Here is a 17,768-nt window from a genome sequence, read left to right on the forward strand (position 1 = left end):
AAGTATAGCAATGGAGCAAGAGTTGTAAGAAAATTTATGGAGGTGATGCCATAACTGTCTTCCTTCAAGATGACAACTGGTGTCAAGGTACTGCACCTGAGTCTGAATCGCCCTACCAAATAGTTATTTTACTATTATTCTTTCCTTTTTGACATTCTTTCAGACTTTAGTGAAGGATTGCATTATCCTACAGAAAAGTTCTAGTAAAAGCCCTTAGAGAAGGAAATCTACTCTTCCCATGGGGTAAAACAAGGTGTGCTAACATTATTTTTACCACAGCATACTCAAGACTGATTCTATTCTAACAAGAAGGGAAAACACAACTAGAGTAGAGTAATTGTACTCCAGATAGCTTTTGTGTACATTATTTGAACTTAAAAGTTTTTGTCCATGAAGTCAGTAGTTCAAATAACTCAGATTTGGCAACATTTCAAAATAATGGGATATATTTGCAATTTCTGTACATTATAGCTCTGAAACAATTTCCTGACATCTTACTGGAAGCCCTGGTGGTTTGGGGAGAGTTGGTACATTTACTCAGGGTGGATTTGGCTCGGGCCCCAGTACAAAGAAAGCAAATTCTGTGGTTGGGGAGTTGTGAAGATAATAGGAAGTTACACCTGCTATGAGCACAGACTTAGTAATCAAACACAGTATATTTTAATGGGGATGCATCTAATATTAACTGTAGCTGATTTAAAAACATTTTGAAAATATAACTGGGCTGGAGCACATTATGCTGTGCGATGGAGGTCTTTGCAGCCAAAAGGTTCTGCTGTTCCCATTGGACATCAACATGGGAAATGTCCACTATCAGGATGTAGTGCATTGGAAGCAGTACATATGTGCTTGTGTTAAATCAGACACAGACTTCTGAAAAATAATATTGCCAAGCAGATGTTCATGCTGGGAATGGGAAGGGAAGAACTGAGTGTTAGTAGTCTTGAAAATACTTATGCTCTACTTTTATGGTTTCTTGTCACTTTTGTTTTTCCACTGAGCTTTCTGTTCTTCGACCATATCTCTAATAGAGTTTATTCTTTGCCCTTTCATTTCTGTCCTCACTGCTTTTGCTTTCTCTTCCTCTGTTTCATTTTTCACTCCTTGTTTTCTCGACTTCTGCAAAATAGAAAACTTGCGTCTGGTCTCTGAGAACAGCCAGGATTTGGACTCCCTGCACTGCGCTCCTCTAAAGATTTTTTAACCTCATCTTTTTGTGATGTTTTGCAAAAATTCTAGAAAGGATGTTGCCTTTTTAGATGCTGGGATAATTACATGGCACAACAGTCCCAGACTACAAAGGAACAAGATTTATAGGAAATTGGGTAAATTTGGGAGGTAAAAAAGAAAGAAAGAAAGAAAGAAAAAACAGTAAAAGAATGTGCAGCAGAGCTGTGCTAGTCACTGAATTCACCCATTCTAACGACTCCATAAATGCAAACTGATGACCCGTTATCTCACTGAGTGTTTGTAGCCTGTTTTATTTGTTCTGTTTTCTGTGACGTTCAGTAACAGAACTGAAAGTATAGAGGACTTTTAGTGACTGTGAGTGTGACTGTCCCAAAGGGAAATGCTGAAAGCACCAAGAAGTTACCTGCTGACGCCTGCTTCTGCGTGCCTTGCTGGAAGAGGAAATGGCAGCTCAGAGCAGACATGTCCGTTGTTACATGGTGGTAGGGTATGTCAGGTCCTATGCTATTGTTATCTTTCCTTTTTTTTTATTACAAATATGCTGAATTGGCCTTTTCCATGTGAAAAGCATTTTCTTTATTACGTAGTCAGCAAGTAATGCAGTTCAGATATCTCAAAAGTATCTGTGGCACGTACTTGTGCTGTTCTTGGGGAAGTGTACAAGAATATATCATTAGAATTTACTTCTTTTATAAGTGGAGCTGAGTTACATTTGAAATAAATGAATTCTTGAGGTTACAATGTTCAGAGGTTTAATGTGGAGGTAAAATAAGTCATTTTTCTTCATGGTGTTAATAGAATTAATGTAACTAGCGGCTCGTATGACAATATTTGTGTGTTGCCACCATATAAATACTACATTTATGAAAAGTAAATTGAAAGTGTGAGGTCTTGATTTAAATTTCTAGTTCGACCTTGAAAAACATTCCCAGATGGAGAGAGTTAAATCAGCTCAGCTCTGAAAGAGGAACATATGAATCACGGTTGCTAGGCTCTTCCATGAGAGGCATGGGCTTTACATCCACGGCTAAGTATTTCAGAAGTCATCTTTAAACTCAGAGGAACGGAGCGTTTGAAATGATACTGGTGGAATACTGTAAACTTCATTAGACTTTTAAATGGAGAATTTGCATGTCATTAAAGGAAATAGGTATAAAGTATTAGACAGTGGAATATCAGTGGCAAGACTTCTAAACTGTGATAAGGGGCTGTGGAAGGAGCAGAGAATTTGAACATCCATCTCCTTCACTTTGTTATGTACATTTTGTTGAACTATTCTGCATATTCTCTAACACTTGCACAGTATATTTTTTGTCATTCTCGTAACAGTTTCACATTGGTGTTTGTCCTTTTGGGACACAGGAACAGAAGTAAGAGTTCCATGAATCCTCTTGCTCTGCTGACTCGAATGACACGAAGCATATGAAGAGCATGGGAGTTTACGTGCCTTAGACAGGCTCCTGTGTTGGGCAGTGTGGTTTCAGGTCTGAGCTCTTTTCCAGTGATCTTCATTGCTCTAGATGGAGTCACAGTCTCTGAAGTCAGATGCATTGTGAAGCTCATCTTGCATCTCTGGAGAGTGTTGGTGCTGTTTGTTGCCCGCTGACGCCCGCTGTGTTACTCTGTGGGCTGTTGTTGTGTCCGTGCAGCTCTCAGCTGGTCCCGTGCTGGCTGTATTTGGAGCCCTACAGTTACAGCAAGAAAAGGATTTTATTGCATCAATTTAAAATAAATGCTTTGATAATTAAAAGCTAAAAGTTAATGTTATCACATAGGAGAAAACAAAGGATTTGCGTTTAGGACTCCAACATCTTGGTACTCTCTCACCATCTGCATGTAGGTGATGCTCTGTATCAGTGGCTGTAGTGTACTGGAGGCAGAAGTTCTTTGTGTCATCCAGCTGCAGTCTGGTGCATGACTTCTTCTGAAATCACAGTTCTGATTTGCAGCAAATCCTTTTTTCTGCATCAACTGTGTTTACTCTTGGGATGGGTTTGGTGAGCTTGTGTGTTTAATAGTGCTTTGGCATTGCTTTCTGTCACTCAGAACTTTGATTTTCAAATTTTAAAGAAACGCTTCCCAGTATTTAGGGCTGCTCCTAAATTATTCCAATTTCTGGGGATCCCGAAACTGAAACAGGAAACAGGAAAGCGTTTGTGTTTATGTCAACTTCTGCTGATTTGTTTCACTTGTAGTGTAAAATTGTAGCTCCCTATTTCCAGCAAATATTCATAAGGTGCTACTTGAATCGAGTGACTGTGACTAATGCCAAGGAGTGCTTTATTTTGCAAGACAGAGAGAAGCAGGCAATCCTTTTCTCATCTTTGAGGGCTGGTTTCCCCCTGCGTTTCATACAGGCTGGTGTAAAGTCTGTGAATTCAGTGTTGTCAGAAAAGGTTTGGATCTGAGAAAAGGTTACAGGGTGTGGGTTTACAGTTCGTTAGGCATTATACAGTAGTAGCCAGTCAGTGTGCTATTAACAATGTAAATAGCAGGCAGTGTACACTGTTATTGTCCCATTCATCACGGTGTATTAGTAGTCAGATGGAAGTGACCATGGACTATTTGTGGAAACTATTTCATGCAGACCTACCCAAAGAACTCCTGCATGGAGCGTTAACTAATGACCGTTAAGTTTATGTATTTATATGGAATATTAATATTTATTTGCATTTCTTTTCCTTAACCAGCTTAAAGTTAAATCACATGAAGTAAACACTGAGAAATAGAGAAGTATTATTGAAGTATTATTCCTATCTTGCTTTCGTCTAGGGTATGTTTACAGGATTTTGCCTAACTGATGGTACATTAGATGTATCTGGAGGTCTCAAAACATTCTTCTTTTCCAAAACACCATACAACTAAAATTTTTTAAACAGTGCCACTCAGTACTTAATGAGGCACGAATCACTGTGTAATAATTTTGTAACGTAACGGTTGTTGCTGAGAAGTGCCTGCGATGTAGATAAGCATAGCTGTGACCTGTCACAGCCACTTGAGTCCTTGTGTTTGGATCCAAAGGCACAATCTGGTTGCAGCTGCCCTTATAGGTATTGCATTCGGTTTCAATATAGCGCTATTAGTGTTTTTGAAAGCCTGGGACATGCACCTTCTTTTACAAGGAAGAAATCATGACATTTCTGGAAGGGAAAACCCTTATTCCGCAGGAGCCCTTTGCTCTGGAAGCTGCTCGGTGTGGATGTGTTCTTTTGTCTGCGAGAGGCAGCGTGCAGGCAGCGCTGCGGCCCTTGTTTGCCTTGGGTTATGTCAGCGGCGCTCTGAAAACGCAGCGACTCCATTTACTCCACAGCCGGTGTTCCGTTCATCAGCAGGAATATCTTTCTAGTTCAGTGCAGTGTGGTTACAAATACATCTAGGCACATGAATAGCTTTAACACAAAACGCCAGGACTGGTTCTAGCACAGAGGTAAAGAACGTCCTTAATTTCTAATTTACTGCTAACATATAAATCTATCGCTTGAGTATTCTTAGAAGAAAATAAGTTTTCTTATATCAGTCTTAATCCTTTAAATAGTGCTGTAAATCCCTTAGCCATGCTCTTTGGCGGTGATGAATGAGTATGTTATTGTGTGTTTCCTCTTTTTTTTGTCTTCTAATGAGTAACATTTTTAGTTATTTCAGTGTCATAAACCTTTCAGTTGGGTTTTAAACGTTAAATTGTACTCTTAAGAAACTGTATTCTTAAAAACAACGTTGGGGCAACTAATTTTATTAGTAAAAGTCTGCAAGTATGTATGTTATCTCCCAAATCCACACATGCTCTGACATACTGTTATCTCTCTATTTCTCTCTTATGTAGCAGTTACACAGATCTCTGGCAGCAGATGGCTGAACTATAATACACTGCTAAACCATTAGGCATGTAATACTACCTGCTCAACGACTGTGCGTCTAAAATGGTTTAAAAAAATGCAGTAAACTTCATCTTAGAACTCATTTAATGAAATTGGAATAAAATCCAAACCTGTTTCAGAACACGTAAAATATCCCTTTATGTTGTGTCTGTCATTTGAAGTCAGTCTCTTATTACATTCTTGCATCTGCTATAAGATGGTCAGTCCTCAATCAGATTTCTAATAGATGTTTTCTACAAATAATCACTTATTTTACATTTATCTTTGTATGGAAATTTTTACTCTTGTAGTACTCCAGCACTGAAGTATCCATTGCATTATATGCTCTTTTTTTCCTCATTTGCAGGTTTTATACACGTGTATTGAAATTATGATTCAGCTCTAGTGTCGTGGCTCTGTAATTAAACTGTTTTTCAATCATTGTAAGCAGCTGAGAGATATGCCATTTTGTCTTTTTGTTTTTAGATATGCCAATATTTGGTCTTTGCCCGGCTCATGATGATTTCTATTTGGTGATGTGTAACCACTGTAATCAGGTCGTAAAACCACAGGCATTTCAATCACATTATGGTAAGTGCTTAACTATTTTTAATAATTAAGGGTGAGGTTAAATCAGGATTAAGCCTGGCAATTTTTTTTTTTTTATCTTGATGGTACATAGAACATTAAATTATAAATAATGTCAAAGAACATAACCTGTGTTTAATCATTTTATATACATAACAATGCAGTTACATGAAGATCTTGTTCCTTTCAATTTTTAATGTCTTCCTGAAGCACTGCACATGTGCAGTTCAGTGTTGAAATGACATGTATACTGTATTTCACAGACAGGATGTGCAGTGTGTTTGTATGTGTCATTTCTCCATGTGTATTTACACTGATTACTTTTACACGAGGTTCCATTGCAGTTTGAACTGTAACTTAACCAAAAGCTAAACTTACAAATTCTGCTGTAAAACATAATATGCTTCCAAAGGAGCAGAAAGCTTATTTATTTTCAGTAGTGTCAGTCTGTATTTATTTTAATGGTTCAATGGTTTTGTATATAAACTGTGCTAGGAAGCTCTTGTTACATTGGCTGGTGCTGGCCAACATTTACAGAGGACTGAGAAAATACAAAGTGCTCTGCAAGTTCAAGTGTTCTTTTGCTACCTACAAAAAATAGCTGAGAAAGACAGCAAACCTTCTTTTCCATACATATCTTGAGATTAGAAATTGATATCAAGCATTTTCATGTCAATACGTAAATAGGAGATTTTTGGTGTTCAGCTGTTTGTTTCTTGAGAAATTGAGGAGATGTGTTAGCGCTTGATCAGAAAAAAAAAATAAACATCTGAACTACTCCTTCCTCCCTGTGTCTGTCTGTTTGTATGTGTTCCTTTTTTTTCTAGCCCAGTATATGACTGCTTGCTTTGCTGCTTAAAAGGATAGAAAATCTTGGATATGGGTGGGGAGTCTCTTCCAGACCTGAGAGCAAGCAGAACTTTCCTTGCATCTTAAACTCTCCAGCAAGAAAAGATGTGTTTGCTTCTGCTGCTTCCTTGAGACTGGGAAATGGTCTTCCTGTGCAATGCAGAGGGTGCACTTCTTCTTTCTCACTTGGTTTTTGTGTTAGAATGCCATACAGGATACATCCCAACCCTTGCTGCTGGATTCTGCAGTCACTCAGTGAAGAATCTGATGGATGTTATAATTCTTACTAGTTTGCTTGCTCATCTGTGGATGGCAGTAGTAATAAAATAAAAAGCAAACCCAGTTTATGTCTACAGGGCTATAGTGAGCCAGAAGAGCAGAAGGGGAATACTCTTCTCTTACTCTGGTTGATGTAAGCCTTTATATATGTTGAGAGCAATTCCTCCTCTTGCCAGTGTGATTCCTCACCTGTCACTGAGTATCAGTTTGGGATGTCCAATAAGTCCTTCTAAAATATCATATTAAATGGATTCTGCCAGTTAAAAATAAATTTATGGGGGAGGACTGGAAGGTACCCAGTTCTGAGTATTGGCATCGTGATTCTTGTGCCTCAAGGCCAGGAATATGAAGCTGGCTCTGGTTGGTAGTGATGGAGGAGAGCTGTTGGCCTCTGCACACGATTTGGACTGATGTTCTGCAATGAGTTGGTGACCCCCAGATACTGGAAATCCATACTGTGGTGGCCAGTGTTGTAGCTGTTGGCATGGCAACCTTTGGGCAGATTGAAAATAGGTTTCAGGAACTGTGTTGCTTCTTGACCGTGGACGTGGAAATAGTAGGTTTTGTAATGCCGCTTGTATCAATGTTGAATTCATTCTGAGAAGTGTAGTTTATTGTAAGGTTATTAATTTAAACTCTCCTGTAAGCAGTATTTGTAATTTGAAAGGAACAGAGTGAAGAGGCAATTACAAAATGTAGGTATGGAAAATATATTTTAAAGATTAAAGAAGAAAAACTAATGCAACGTTCCTGTTCTGTATATGTTATAGGAGTGTAAGCCTACTAATGTTAGATTGGTTCTCTGAGAGAAAAGGAGAAGAAAGGGGTGGAAATGACAAGGCTTTTCTTAGTATTTCTTAAACCTATTCTGAACAATGAAGACGCTAAACAAGTGCTGCAGCTTGCAGAGGAAATGGGAGGAGCCAATCTGATGAGAAAAACAGGCTTGGGTGGGGTGAAAATTATTAAAAGACCTTAGTTTGCCAAACTAATAGTCTCAGAAAGGTAAGAGGGCTGACTCTGAGATTCCGCATCAAGCAAGCAACCTTGTCTCCTGTTTTTAAGTCTCAGATCCTTATGTGGTTGGCCCTTGTTTTAGCAAACTGAATGTGAAAGCTGATAAATATGAGAGATGATTGATTACTTCAGCAGTGTACTCCTCACTCTGTGTACTTGGAGAAGGAAATAGCTGAAGTCCTCATATGATTCTTCTAAAACAAAAAGTAGGCTAAGAAAATAAAAAAGTTTGGATTCGTCTCAGTCAGTTTTCCATGAATTGGGTCTTTTTTTCATGCCTTTATTTCAGGAGTAATTACTTTAATACACTCCAAGATTACGGCATATTCCTGAAGCTGTACCTTTTTTGTAATGATCTTAGTCTTTTACAGTTATTTTTAATTATTACAAGTTTAAGAGAAAGTGATCTCTTAAAATATTCCTCAACTTATGGTGGCATGTGTTGCTTGTACTTGGAGTTCTTTAACATGTGTCACATGGGATTTTGTTTTCTGAAGCAGAATGTACCGTTTTAAAATGCCACTTTTGTCAAAGGAAGGGTAAACAAACTATTAACTAGGCCTAATGAGCTAATTAATTACTTCTAAAGCATATTTGTGATAAACTGCTTAGGTAGGCTGAAAGTGCATTGCAGGACATATGATAGGTATTTTTTCTCCCATGTTAGTCAGTGACAATTTGAACATAATCTTATTCATCAGGATATTTTACTTTTTTTAGTAAAATATTTCACTTTTTTAATATAAAACATACTTTTACATTTCATGGCTTTTTATGTGACTAGAAGAGATAGTAATTCAAAATTAAATACATTTGGAGGCAATCTAGGCGTGTATTTGAGTATGAAGTGCCCTTCTAACAACTTTGGTAAATTGGTATTGTTGGTAGTACTATTAGTACTGTTGATTTTTTTATATATATATATATATATATATATAAAATACATACATATATACATGTATATATAAAAATACATATATATATGTATATATAAATACATATACACACGCTATCATTGGCTTTTAAAATTCTGTGACATTTGCTATATATATATGACACCATATATATGACAGGGCTCAAAATCTGTTGGCATTTTTGGAAAGGAATCTGATTTTTTTTTTTTTTCTAAAGCATATTGAACTAGATTTTCCCCTGGCCTTTGCAGCTGATTTCAGTCCATTCCAGTGCCTTCTCCCTCTTGGCGTGGGGCAGCCCAGGGGCTGGCCTGCTATTCAAAACAAATCTTCCTTCTGTCACACCTCAGCTGCTTCGCCTTCAGGACTGAACAGATGATTTAAGCACTTCATTGCCAGCATTCTTGCTTCTTCTTTTGGAATGGTTGCATTTTTGTGGCATCAGCATCTTCCTTGGAGCCGAGATCAATCAATGGTGAAGAAGTGAAAAAGCTGTGACACCCGGGCACTCAGTCCTATGAGAGGAGCACCTGAGGTCTCTTATCCTGGCGACCTCTTCTGAGAAAACACAATATTTTTCTCCAGTTGCAGCTGACAGTCTGGTTGATCATGTGCCAGCCTCTCCAGCTTCCATGTATCGTATACATGCCTTTGCTATTACTATTGGGTGCGTTTCTTGAGTCCTCTGCAGTTTCCTCTCTTACTCTATTAATTATTACAGCAAAACTGATTTTGTCTGTCAAATTGCTAACCAGCACCCTTGTCAGGTTTACTTCCTTGGCAGCTAGCCCGTGTTAGGACTGAAAAAGTTCCCTTCATTTCCTCCTTCTTTTTCCCGTTAAAAATCACACTAAATATATGCTTGCTATACTACAGCAGAAAGCTGCTCTTTGCAGAAGACGTAGGTGCAGTTATTTCAGGTACTTTATGGCAGCCCTGAAGTGCAGTGTTTTGGGGGCCATGTGACCTTTTGCTGGTATTTCAGCCATCTCCCTGTGGTGATCAGCCTCCTGCCTGGAGAGAACTGCTGCCCTTCCCTGTCTGAGCTGCTTTGTGGTGGCTCACAGAGAGGAGATAGATAGCTCAGTGGTGTGGAAGTAGCATCAGTTTAGAGATATGGATTTTCTTCCCTCTACTTTTATTTTCCTATTCTTTTTCCAGCAGATTTTGTTTTCATAAATACCAAGTGGGGCTATAACTCCTAGCAGTAGGTATGGCATGAGGAATGCTACCTGTAAAACTAACTGATAGCATCTGTGAGTCACGCAGTGATTGTGGAAACCATTAATACAGTAAGCATTGGAAAGAGACCATTACAGTGTGTCAGGTTGTTGAGTCATTATAGAGGTATGTGCCATGTTTTGATTAGCTTCCATAGGTTTGGCATGCAAGTAACTAAGGTGAGCAACTCTCTGAGCTTTGCTTTCTGCTACTCTGTGAACCAAGGGGAAATACCCAAGCATCTGTATTTCTGCCCAGGACACGTTTGAAGTGTAGGATTCAGGAAAGAAACAGTATTACAGATTTGTATGCTTGAGCTTTCCAGGAGGCTGTGAACTTGAAATGAAGATTATCACACAATCTTACACTCAACCTGCAGAGGCCAAGGAGGACAGATCTTGGCTGCAGAGAAAGGTGTTCACGTGGATCCATCCAGCAAGTCACTGTGAAATCTCACCTGAATCTCCTTCATACATCTAATTGTATGACTGTATTCCTTTCTCCTTCACCCCGTTCTCACACCCACCTTTAGCTAGCAGGTTTACTGTTTTGGCTGATCTGTTTTTAATTTATTTGTTAGCTTTTGATGTTAAGTGCCTGTATTCAGAGAGTACAAATAATAGTCATTGTGATTTTAATTGGGATGAGTGATCCATTAATTATCAGAGATAGAATAACATGCTCCTGTATTTTGGACATTATATCATGAGTGATTCAGGTATTATAAGAATCACAGAGGTTTGGAAACAGTATGATGTTCTTGGTTTTTTTTTGACACTTTGTGAATTGAGTATCAATTTGTCCTACCATTTTTGTGTTGTCTCATGCTTGGCAGCAGCTAATTCTGGAAATCTAACATCAGTATTTAACATTTTGAAAGTTTTTTGAAGTTCTGTAGTTGTTTTTGTTTAGAGTGTTTAGCAAGTATTCCAAAGTCAAAGATAAAGTGTCTGTGCAAGTCAGCATTTGAGGCAGATATGAAAAGAAAGGAATGTACTGAATCTTGTTCCAAAGCCACTGGACCTGTAGTGGGGGTTTTGTTTGGTGGGTTTTGTTTTATTTATTTTTTTCTTGTAGGAGATAGCATGAGCTCATCTGCGTTTTGGAAGGATAAGTTTTCGTTATGGCTTGCGTGCTTTTGGCAGCAAGTAATTTGTTTTGGTAATGAAGTATCCACTGTTCTCTAATGACTTCTAAAACAGTATGAAAGTATTTTATATAAATCACAGGGATTTTCTTGGGTATCAGTAATTTTCTGTACTAGTCTAATAACCAAGATAAAACTTGAATGTAATCTGGTGTGTCACAGATGTGCTGGAGTAATCTGCCAAGCGTACTGCCAAACGTGCACAGGTGGCATTTGGCATATTATAGCCTGAGTTAATGTATATAATTTAACAAATTATCATTGGCAGCTTCAGCAACTTCTGTTTAAACACGGAGTTCTCTTGCAGTAGTTCATGCAGTCTGTGTTCCAGCAGTTAGATCTCCGTTCCAGTCTCTGGATCCAGCAGCAACTAGTTGAATTTCTTCTTGGCAGAGATATGTGAAATTCTGCAACTTTTTCAAGAATCGTCTTGGCATATTCCCAGAAAGGAATGGGCTCAGAGGTCAGCACAGGATTCATTTCAGAAAACCATTTCAACTGATTATTTACTTATTTAAGAATAATGCATCATTAAATAAGACACTGCTACCACCTGGAAAGAAACTCTGTTATTATTTTTGGGGTTTGAGATGTGCACTCTTTAACTTGTGTGTGTTGGGATTTAAAGTCTGAAACAGTTCTGCCATGCAGGATTTAAGGAATAATGAAAGTGTGTGCTGTGGTTACACAGGCAGTTCATGTGCAGAAAGCTATTTTTGTAAGCGTAATGGCTGTGGTCTTTGTTTATTACATGGAAACGCAGGGAGTCTGTTTAAGAAGTCGATGGTGGTTTTCTAGTATAGTAGAACTTCCCTTTTTTTGTGGGTACATGGATTTGTCAACCTCTGGTTGAAGACATAAGGCAGTAAGATCAACAAACAAAAATCGTGATGTTCAGCTTCAGATGTAAAGAAAACTGGCGTGCTGCTTAGGATGTAACTCGTGTTGTTCTGCCTACATACAGCACCACGTGTGCTGAAATAATACAAACTCAAAAACGCTCTGGTGTGCTTTTGGCTTTTGGTTAACAGGAATCAAATTTCATGCCATTCAGCCCTAGCAGCAAGCCTACATGCGGAAATCCTTGTGTTTTATTGCCTGCTGGATAGGGAGTATCTTTTTATTCCATTCTACTGAAGTTAAAATATTTTTAAAACAAGGCTAATATAGATAATTATACAAATGTTATGTGGAAACCCTGTTTGTTTATAATGATCCCCTTGTGAAGTACTCAAAGACTGGGGCAGACCACTCCCTTTTCAAGGTAGACATCAACACGGGGAGAACAAGTAGAAAGAAAGAAAACAACGATATTTATGTTTGTGGGAAAAGAGGAAGTAGTGCCATATCCACTGTGGCGTACAGAAATACTTGTTCAGCAAGAGGCATAAAGTTAGTGGATTGATAATAGATTTGAGTACGATCTGAAGAAGGCAGGGCATTCTGATACAAGGAGCTGTTGAGTGTAATTGTCTACAGTTCACTTTGGAAGAAGCTGGTGGGAATAGTTGTCAGGTCTACTATTCAAAGAGATCCAAAAGGAGAGAGTTAACTCATCTGAAAGTCAATGTAAGGTTTCACCATTGAAAATTCATTTGGTGCTTGGAGCACAGTGCAGCTCTCAGAATTATTTCAGGTTTTCAGCAGATGCAGCGAAGGCAGTTCTGCATCGGTTTCCATGCTCCACATCCTTGGAAGGCTTCCTTCTAACTAAAAGGGCTCTTTCTAATGCCTAAGCCACTCCTTTGAGCTGGAGCTCTGCCAGAGGAGGTGGCACGCATTGCGAGGGCAGGCCATGGGCACGCAGCCTTTGGCAGAGGGCCCTAAATGGAGCACAGCAGAATGAAGCTGCAACCTGTTTAAGAGCTAGGGAGCTGGAAGGGGGCTGGATCGGTTGTTAAAAGAGCAGCAGGATTTCTGCTGTCATGGAGGTGGGCTTGAGGCTGGGTCATAGCCGTTGAGATGTAAACATGCTGTTGGGGAGCTCACCACATGTAAATCAATCAAATATTTATAAGGACTTCCGCATTTATTTTGAGGGAGAAGTATGTGTTCTCATGCAGTGAATAGATTATTCCAAGAACTACAGACCTCAGATGAGCACCACTGTAATTCCAGGGAGGAGTATTCTAGGAAGCTTGTGAAACAGTGTTGAGTATTGAACTGTCATGAAGAAAACTCTCTTTTCTCCTTGGCAGCACATAGTTTCAAGTGGCACAGGTTGCACCCTCTCATCCCACCATCCGTCTATTGAACAAATGCCACATTTGGAAGAGGAAGGATTTACCCATAGCCCCTTTTTCTCTGCATGTGCATCTATGAATGGGAGATAGGAAATCTCAGCAGTACCATTCAGTCGGGTTAACTTTTGGCCAAGGTGCTACCACTCCCAGCTGTAATGCTGCAGGAGGGCTGGGAGCCGTGCAGTACCTGGAGGGGTGGAAGGGATGGGATGGCAGAGCCCAGCTAGCACAGGCAGGAGGCTGGAGGCTTTGGCAGAGTTTGCAGTGCAGCCAGGAGTGGTTTGCAGTCTGGGTGCGTGTCCAAGGAGAGGAGGGGAAAGAGAGAACACAGGGGAATAGCTAAAAAGGGAAATGTAAAACAAAGAACTGAAGTAAAACGTGTGGAAAAGAAATAGATGAAGACAATAAAGAGGAAGCTAAATAAGGAAAGCAGGAGAAAATGATCTCAGAGAAGGGAGAATGAAGAAGGTAGATTATTGCCTTTGTTACTCTGTATTGGAGGGGGAGTGGAAGAAGAAAGGGAGAGATTTAATTAGACCAGAAACGAAAGCAAAACCAGAAGTTTTTTCAGTAGCATTTCCCTTTCTTAATATTTTGGCAGCAATGTGTGTAAGTGTGATCTGTGTAATGTCATGGCATTCTCAGACTCAGCATGATTTGGAGAGAAAAAAAAATAGTTTTTAATTGGGACACTTCTCCCAACTTTATGAGGCACCAGTGAGAAGGGAGATGGATAAATGCATTTGTGTGCACCTACCTGTCTGTCATTGTCATTTTCTTCTACAGTTATTTTGTGTTTCTTTTTGGCTGATTTTCTTAATTGTACTTAAAAATTCCCCTAGTAATTATTTGTAGAGAATCAGAAATCCATGGAATGTGTGTAGCTTTCCCACAGCTTTTGCAGAAGAGCAGGAAGAGGAGAGTGTGCCAGTTCTGTAAGTGGAGAGGAGCTGAGGCAGTGTGCTGGATGGAGGAAAGGAATCTGTGCAGGGCCCATGTGAAGGCAGTGTTTTGGAGGAACTTCATCTGCTGCCTCAGGAGGTGTAGGGGATATTTTGAAAGCTATAGCCTCTCACATACCTGCAAGGCACAAAAAATTGTCATTAGATGTGTACCTGCATGTCACGCTTGTGGGAAAACTTAAGACAATGTAATTCTTACTGATTTAAAAGAAATCAATAGCAATTTGGTTTTGGGCACAGCTGCAGTATGCACAGGCTGCTTGTACTTAGCTTTCACTTAGGCATTGCATCAGGTAACTTCCAGTTGTCTTTTATTTGCTTATTTTCCATCAACACTTGGCTGTGTTTGATTTTTTAAGTAACTTGCAGCCACTGACGTCATTCCTTTGATTTTTTTTTCCTGGGCAATGTGATACATTTTAAATCTCACATTTGATACGCTAAGTCTAGAAGCTGGCTCTTTTAAGAGATTACCAGAAGAGGGAGTGTGTATCACTTCGTACACAGTGAAAGCTCTACATTTATTGATGAATAGCTGTCTGTAATCACAGTGAGTTTAAAAAAGTAGCAATATAAACTGCAGGCTGACATTCACTTTCAAAAAAGTGCAGATAATGCCAACTTTAGGCTTCTCATCTAGTTAAGTTTAATAGTTTAACACTAAATAGTTGTATCCAAGTAATGTAAATGGTCTTGAAGTCTATTACTATATGTATTGTGGTGTCCAGCTGCACCAAAGATTCATGCTGCTTTTCAATAGCAGTCCTGGACTAGCTCTTGTAGTTCCCATCTCTGGAAGAGCTCTGTAACAATGTGAAACTTGGAAAATATGGCAACTTTTTTTTTTAATGCAGGAAATAGAAACAGGTAAATATGCTGTGAAATTTGACATTAGTCTGTGTTACTGTTGTTGACTGCATTGCATTTATTAGATATTTCAGCAGTAATAACCAAAAGACTTAAAAACCCTATTGTCTGTTATCGTAGCAAAAATACACAGTAGTGCTTGTATAGAAAATCAAGGTTTTTACCCTATATCTTTTAGTACACACATCCTAATAAACTTGCCTGTTCTGCAGTGTCTGAGAGAGCTGCTGGCCATAGAGGTTGCAATTACATTCAAACTAGTTTCTCCAGGTTGTATTAGAGAAGGAAGAGCTATCATCAAGAGACTCTTGTCCTATTTTCTGTTCTCTGTTCCACGGATAATGAGTTGCCCATGTTGGTATGAAACTCTCACTCTTCACAGTGGTTTCTAAAAGATACAATTAGACAAGGTTCCTGGAGAGTTAAAGCAGATTCTACATAACTGAGTTTTTCCTGACTATTTGGCAAGATTGTCAGAAAATCTTTAACTCAAAACTCTGTCTTCCCTTGTAGCCAGATGATCTTTTAATGTTTTTACCCCATAGGGTTTTGTTCCTCCTCCAGGTAGAAGTTGTATTGTGCTGTCTCCTCTGTGTGACCCTGCACAAGAACCTCTTTGTCTCTCTGGAAGTCAGAAGCCCTGGCTTCTGCAGTATGTTGCTGCTCATTCTGTTAGGTAGGAGATGCAACACTTTCCTTGTGCTCTTGCATCTCGGACTCTGAAGCTTTTAGATGTTAGTGGATTTATTAACAGAGCTGGGTTTGAGCTGATCAGTAATTTTGTATGGTATAATGTTGATGGGCTTAAAAGCTGTTCGTTAGCATTTGTAGATACTCACGTGGAACTCATGGCTTGTCTCCTTGCTGAGAGGAAAATTGGCTCTATCTGCTTTGTTACTGCGCTGAAGTCTTTGTTTGAGTTAGTAGGCTAAGCGTGTTGATATTCTTACAACTGTCAACTGTAGTAAAATGAGCTTAGTGAAGTAATTGTTTTCCATTCCTTTCACTTTTCTAGATCATAGAAGGAAACCTTACAGTCCCACTCTGGCCCTTCTCATTGTTGACACTGGCCTCACTAGTCCTCATTCTCTTCAGTTTTGTTTTGGCTTTCAGTCTGTGACAAGCCACATATAACCAACCTTGGTGGTTCCATGATTCTATGATAACTATATACATTCCTGGAAACGTATCATGTTGGCCCTCTCCTGGACTGTAAAGTTTTAAACCAGCAGTGTTCAATCCTCTCCCATAGTGCCATGTACTCCTTGACCAAAGGTCATTGTGTGGGTCACAAAGCTATCCACCATTCAGCTTCTGAAAATACCTGTGATGGCCTCAGTAGCTACAGAAATGCTGTAAGTCTGTATGTGTATATAATGTTGCAAGGGTTGATGCTTCCATGTCATTTGTCACAGAATGAGAATGACAGATTGTGTCACTTAGGAACTGTCCACTACAAAATTTCCTCTGTCCTACCTGCTTTAAAAGCTGCTCCAGAAAAAAATCTAGTGATTTCAAAATCCACTGTCCCATGGCTCTGGAGGGCAAGAATTTCATTCGTAGTGGTGCTTTGGAGCACTTCTTTCCAGATTTGGAGAAAAAATGAGACTTTGGAGACATATCAGAAGCACTACTTTACTTTTTATGTAATTCTACTGCTGTATATGGTAAGGTTGATTTCATGATGTTGCAGCATATGGTGGGGTTCTTTCACTGCATAGCAGCAAAGTGGTTTTTCCAAGAAACCATGAGTTCTCAATGGATCAGCCGTGAGAAGTTTGGTGTTGACTCAAGGCCTGTCGTTCCCTTCCTTCCAGGAAGAATAATAATAGTAACCCGTAACCAAACAATCTCTTTGAAGCAAAATATTTACAACAAAATCATTTTAGAGGGTACTAAACGTAAACCTAAGCAAGCCTGCTTTATGTAGTGTTGATATCAATCAGATGAAATTCCTTGCAAGTTTAAATATTAGATATCCCTTAAAACTTTCAGGAACTGGGAAAAATGACCATTATCACAGCTCACAACACAGCTCTTTGTCACGGCCAGTTGTTTAGGAGTTGCTTCAGCCCTCAGCCCCCAGCCCTTTCCCTGTGATCAAGGCACTTCTTAATACTTGCTGCTGGTCGCTCTGCTAATTGCAGGCTTTGGCACAATGAGGCGTGCAGTTTGGGAGGCTGTCAGGTCTCTGAGCTGATCATTTTGTCTTTGTTAGGGAGAGAGCAGATGGTGTGAAGGTTTGAGCAGAGCAGTCAGGACTGGGGGAGAGGGCAGGAACGCTTCTTGCTGCGGCACTGCTGGTTTGCACCAGCCAGCTTCAAGTGTTGTGAAATTGGTGCCTGAGATTGCTGAATTTCTAGAGAGGATAAATGAGCTGTTTCATGTGCAGTGGAGGTAATGAAACCTAGTCTGTGGCTTTGTGCTGCGTGTTTTGCCATCGCTCACCCTCCCATTGCAACACCTTCTGCCCAGTGCACACAGCTTCAGGTTGCGTGTTGTGTTTTGTTTTGTTGTTGTTTTTTTTTGCCTCCCAGTTTAATGGGACATACACATGCTGCTTCCATACTGAATGTGTGTGCTTAGTGACAGCAACACACATGGTATAAATACCTTCTCAATTTTTGTGTGTTCAG

General features: G+C 39.5%; 1 protein-coding gene across 7 annotated transcripts in view; it reads left to right on the forward strand.

Moving 5' to 3' along the window:
* The window catches only part of ATXN7 (ataxin 7), an 81,286-nt gene that overhangs the window by 39,796 nt on the left and 23,722 nt on the right, over positions 1 to 17,768 (forward strand). For 6 of the 7 annotated variants that reach the window (XM_031606249.2, XM_090148369.1, XM_031606240.2 and 3 more), the window contains one exon: positions 5,532 to 5,636. The exons of the other annotated variant lie outside the window; for it this stretch is intronic. In XM_031606249.2, the coding sequence (XP_031462109.1) occupies positions 5,532 to 5,636 (105 nt within the window). The remainder of the gene's footprint in view (positions 1 to 5,531; positions 5,637 to 17,768) is intronic. 7 annotated transcript variants of the gene reach the window in all.

This window comes from Phasianus colchicus, chromosome 11 (assembly GCF_987193195.1).
Source record: "Phasianus colchicus chromosome 11, bPhaCol1.hap1.1, whole genome shotgun sequence".
Classification (NCBI taxonomy): Eukaryota; Metazoa; Chordata; class Aves; order Galliformes; family Phasianidae; genus Phasianus; species Phasianus colchicus.